The sequence below is a fragment of the Rutilus rutilus genome (assembly GCF_951802725.1).
Source record: "Rutilus rutilus genome assembly, chromosome: 10".
Taxonomy (NCBI): Eukaryota; Metazoa; Chordata; class Actinopteri; order Cypriniformes; family Leuciscidae; genus Rutilus; species Rutilus rutilus.
The window spans coordinates 3,050,488-3,056,266 of record NC_140215.1 but is presented as its reverse complement, the minus strand read 5'-3'; the positions used below and the strand labels follow the sequence as shown (position 1 = coordinate 3,056,266).

The 5,779-nt window shown below is 35.4% G+C and overlaps 1 protein-coding gene across 1 annotated transcript; it reads right to left on the bottom strand.

Moving 5' to 3' along the window:
* Positions 1-620: 620 nt before the first annotated feature.
* Positions 621-4,627, bottom strand: dap1b (death associated protein 1b). The gene is made up of 4 exons (XM_084420390.1): positions 4,462-4,627; positions 2,546-2,633; positions 2,065-2,128; positions 621-968 (listed from the first exon to the last, which is right to left on the bottom strand). Exons 1-4 carry the CDS (start codon positions 4,520-4,522, stop codon positions 852-854), a joined length of 330 nt encoding a protein of 109 aa, XP_084276516.1. The 5' UTR covers positions 4,523-4,627; the 3' UTR covers positions 621-851.
* Between the last annotated feature and the right edge of the window lie 1,152 nt (positions 4,628-5,779).

Genomic DNA, 5,779 nt, shown 5'->3' with positions numbered 1-5,779 from the left:
AGTTTCATGAAGTGAACATTAAAACATTTCTCTTCCCTGTACCCTTCAATATTACTTTCCTTTCTGTTAGTGTCGTGTACAGAATATGAAATAAAACTTAAAAGCATAGCTGATAATCAAAGTTATCCTTGTGCAAGTTCACCATCAATTTCACAATGAGAAATACCTTTAGCTCTTTATGAATATCCAATTTATTTTCCTGCCTTAAGTCTTATAAGTGCGCTTGACCAAAGCTGATAAACCCCTTTATAGAAGTGCAATTCTGAAACTTAGTTGTACATCTGTGTTGAAATGCCCAACAGGAATGACAAGTTTAAGTTCAGAATGGTTTCTTTTGTAATTAAAAATGCTTCCTCATGCCTTTAAACTAAAGGCAATTTAATAGGCTTTTAAAAGCAATTACAAATGACTCTACCGCCACCTAACGGCCATGAAAAGAAAATACAGCCACCATTTCATTTGCTGGAAAAGTGAATTTTACTGGTATAAAAGTCTCCTTTTGTGAAAGAGTAGGAAAACAGTTTGTTTCAATGATTATCAAAAATAGTTTCCAGAAACTCCATGCATATTAATGCTACAACTAAACGGCAAGCAATCACGTCAGTAAAGCAGAAGCCTAACTCTTTCCAAAATCTTTAATTCAGAGTGGGTTAATGAATATTCCACACAGCGCAAGCACAAAACTGCAAAAGCTACAAAGATCGCAACAAACAACCTGAAGAGAAGTCACATAACAGTAACTTTGTTACAAGGCTACCAAGTCAGGTCCATAATGCTCAACGTTCACCTACAAACACACTTCCTGGTCGTCTTCTGCACGTCACGTGATCAGAAGCGGAGGCCATTCTGGCTCAACACTTGCGTGGCTGTTGAATGCAGGGGATGCGCGGGACGTGCGGCTTCTCTGCGCTCGGTCTGACTCGGCTGTGTCGCACAGAAACTGGAGTCTCTGGGAAATCATGACCAAACTAAAAAAAAAAAAAAAAAAAAAAAAAAAAAACAACGTCTTGTTAATTATTACACTTTTCTGAAACAAGGGATTTTTTCTTTAATAAAGTAACCAAATGACTAAAACAACCTCAAGATATTCCAGCTTCTATGGCTAATGTCATGGTAAAAATCAAAGTAAAATTTAAAAAAAAAATAATAATAATAATAATAATAAATAATAAATATATTATATTATTATATTATATTATATATATGTGCGTTTTAAACTACTAAAAAGTGCAAATTTAATAAACAAAAAGTAAAATTAAACTTCGATACATATTACAAACAAATAATAAACTGAACAAATAGAAACTAATAAAATATAAAAGCACACTAATAAAATTAAATGAAAGATGAATATATTACTGAAATACAAAATAGAAAAAAATAAGTATACTAAATTATAATAAAATATTTAAATTAAACTTAAAAAGATCAATATATTACATAAATATGAAAATATAAACCTACAATAATTAAATACATAAATTTGAAATAGAAATAAATTGAAATTAAATAGAAAAATAAATTAAATATATAACAAATTAAACAAATGCATAAATTTTAAATAGAAATATAAAATGTATAACAAATACAATACAAATTAATAATAATAATAATAATAATAATAATAATAACAAAAAGACACAAACAAAATGATTTGGCAAACTCTGTGATTTGGTAGCTGCTATTTTAGTAGCCAAACTAGTTGACAAGCACTCGTTTAGAAATGTGGACACTTGCAGAGGAAATGATCACTGAAGTGAGTGGAGTTCATAAAGTGAATCCTATTTTGACTAAACTCAACTTAATTGAATTAATGACCATGTCCTAGTTTTCACTCTCACTCCAATTAAAAATTACAGAAACAAAAAAACAAAACAAAAAAATCCTGAAAACCGCAGCGTCTGTGAAACGACAGTCGCAGAAACTGCATGATGTCCACTACAACTCCCTTTACACCTTAACTCTTCGTTTGTGCCGTCTTAGGCGTTCTAAAGCAGCAGTGCACTATGGGATTGGAGGAGGATGCATGCAGTGCCAGTAATGTGTTATTAGGGTGCAACAAACCTTCTCAAGCGGCCCAGCCAGGAGAAGACTCAGATGCTGCATTCTAGACGGGGTCGGCAGGGACCTGGAGAACAAATCAGATAGTGTAAGATTATCTAAACAGATCACACTAAACGTGGCATGCTGGAGGAAACTGCATGCTTCTTTGATTTCATGCAAAGCACTGAAACATTTTTAGCAATGCATCGAAATGCATCAGCCACAAGCATCAATTTGATGAACCACTTTCAATGCTCGGTTACGGACCAGAATGCCAAAAAAAAAAAAAAGCAACCACGATATGAACGTTACTGCCAGCGGGTTTAGGAAACCACTGCACATTCCATCATAGCCCAAAACAGCAGATTTTACATGAAACATGTTCATTAAATATTGAGCAAACTGCCAGAGAGACTGAACAAACATCTGAAAACAGCTGAATTTCACTTCAACTCCGAGTCAGAAAGAGATCAGCAACTTTGTTAGGCAGAAAACACTGTACCTGGTTTTGTCAAATTTCTTGGTCTCCTTTTCCACATTTCCATTATCATCAGCGCTCTTCTTCACGACTCTTTTCCCTCCTGCTTTCACTGAAGAGAGAGAGAGAGAGAGAGCACAATTCCAGTTTTAGTAGAAATCACTAAATTGTGAACGTGTTCGGAAATGGTACAGCTTTTAGTCACTAACACGTCATTTTAAAACCATTTCCATATCAAACTTATTTAAAAGAAATAAAAGCAGATAATGAAAAGTTTGCCAAGTCACTTCATTCTAGCTGACGTAGGAACAAGACAAACACCACAAATCTGCATTCCCAATTCATTCCTATAGATGGATGCTTCCTTTGCCTCACAAATCAGAGTTTTTTTTTTTTTTTGAGTCCTGTAAACGTCCACAACCATCATCTCAGTCCATTGGCCCTGTTGTTCTGAATTTTTGGCAGGTCTATCGAGGCCCTGAGGGTGAGCGTGCAAATATTTGCTCAATAAAACAAGCCGCCCGCTCACATCAGTCTAAAAAAAAAAAAAAAAAGTCAGTGAACGGTACAATGAGGGAGTGTTCTGTGCTTGCGGTTTTAAAGGGCCCAGAAGATTGTGAAACACTCAGGTAACTAAAAATGGCATTGGTTTTCATAACAGGCTGTTTGTTACCTTTAGTAAAACACTAGATTGCACAAGTTCACAAATGTATACTAAGATGTGGACAGATGTGTAACTCCCTCAATTCATTCTGAATAAAGATTAAAAGGAATTGAGAAATTTTTACAGTGGCTTTATACATTAAAAACATTAAAAAGCAAAACACACGTGATTAAAAGTCTTCTTTCGTTTTCTAGAGGCAGAGTTTAAAAACCTTGCTGTATTTGTGTAGTGAATTAAAGGGACAGTTCACCCAAAAATGATGCTCCAAACCTGTATGAGTTTCTTCTGTTGAACACAAAGATGATATTTTAAAGAATGTTGTAAACAAAACAGTTGACGGCACCCATTGACTTCCAAAAATACTGCAGTCAACTATCTGGTTCCGAACATTTTTCAAAATATAATCTTTTGTGTTCAACAGAAGAAAGAAACTCATACAGGTTTGGAACGACATGAGGGTGAGTAAATAATTATCATTTTTGGGTGAACTATCCCTTTAAGAGAAGGCACACAGCCATCTTGCTGTTTTTGTTTACCACTAGCGCACGTTTTATTATATACTGCGTAGTAGCCTACGATTCAATGGTTGTCATCATCGTGCAGTCTACATAAATGTCGTAACCAAGTTTATTAGATCTGTGTCGTACGGTGTGATTTATAATGATCTTTTAGGATCGCCGAAATCGCAGTGTGTCACAGGAATTAGCAGCATGAAAAACAATATATTTGAACGGCGAGTGGATTAACTTAAACGTCTCTGATTGGCCATTGCGTTCCAGAAATAAACAGCTATGTCTGTGATTGGCTACATTGCGCATCGCTGCAAAACACGTTGTAAAATAGATTAATTTGACGTTCTCCAGAGCGCAAACACAAATATGCACTGGAGTATTTGCCAAATCTGTTTCGCCTATATATTATTACAGCATCAACTGATGGTGGTATTGCTTGATAGAACCTCCGTAGAACCGGTTCTGGTGCACTAATCGTATTAAATCACAGTAGAAGTAGAAACTGAAACTAATCTGAACTCACATCCTGTGACACCTAGTAAGAAAACAAGAGCTGATGGTTGTTTTCCTCTTAGTGCACAGTGCAAAAACACTGCTCGAACTACACCCGCAAAAGTAGGCCTACATTCACAAAAACTGCATGCAAATCAATAATCTACATTTAAAACGCATCGTTAAAATTAAATCTCAAACTACTTAAACTACGCAAACAAAACAAAAAATAATTAAAAGAAGCTACTTTAAAAGGTTTCATATGTGCAAACCTGCAGGTGGATGACCAGCTCTTAGCGAGTCTCTCGCTCCAGTTTTAGAAAGTTGCACCATTTTCAGTTTTCTTCACAACAACGACACAAACACTCTGTAAATCAATCCGCCCACTCGCGCGCTTTTATACTCTCGAGACCTCACTGACGTCACGGAGGATGCGCGTGCATGATGAGACCGCATACGAATGCAAAAATATGTGTTGTGCCAGTAGACCTTATTCAGAGCAGCGCCATGACAGGTATGATTATGAAAGCGAGACTGTGAGGGATAGATTTATTTACCTTGTTTTAATGGCATCCGCTGTGAAAAAAAAGAAAAAAAAAGAAGAAGAAGAAGAAAAAGAAAAAAAGAAAGAAGACCACGCTGTATAAAAGCTCCTATATCACTTATCATTTTCAACAGTTCATTTTTTTCCTTTTTTTCTTGGTCTACTGAAATTCTGGGAAATATATTTTTGCAGTGTTTCGTCCATTAAAAAACATTAAATAACAGCACTGAAGAGATGTATGTCTTCTCGCTGTCTTTCCCGTTAAAAATCAAAGATGGCGCTGCTGTGAAGCACCTTAAAACCTGCTTAAAACTGAGCGCATTACAGTTGAGAAATTGTGCTGAATTTACTCACATAGCACAAGAATTTAAGTAACTTTCTAAATGGACCTTGTAAGTAGATCATTGTGTAAACATGCTCACATGTGGGCGATTTGTGTATCTTTTCTTATGCTGAATTCGGAACCGTAGCCTATACTAATCTACTGCCTACAACTGCTATACTGTACTATTTCTGACATATAAACTTATGTTAAACGTAGTAGGCTATGAGAGTTGTATACTAGTATGCCATTGGTTCCCACTGCACATTTTTGATGGCTACATCTCTAATCACATACTTCCTTATCATATAGCTAGTAGGAGAACACAGTTGTTGTTATGTGACAAAAGTATATGTCCAAATTCACAGTACTCATAGGCCTATCCAGATGACCTAGCCTACTACTTTCGTCGGGATTCTTAAGTGTGCATACAATGGACACTTTACTATTCCACGAGGCAGAGAGAAAGGATTTAGTTTCATATTTAAAAAGTAGTATCTGCATTAAAACATGAATCTCCTAACATAATTCATGCAGTGTTGGGAAAGTTACTCTAAAAATATATATATTTTTAATAAATTACTAGCTACTAATTAAATCTTCAACTGTGTTATTAGATTACTGTACGTACTCTCTCTCTCTCTCTCTCTCTCTCTCTCTCTCTCTCTCTCAATTACTTATTATTACTTACTAAATACCATATTAAACTCAACCAGTTGAACAA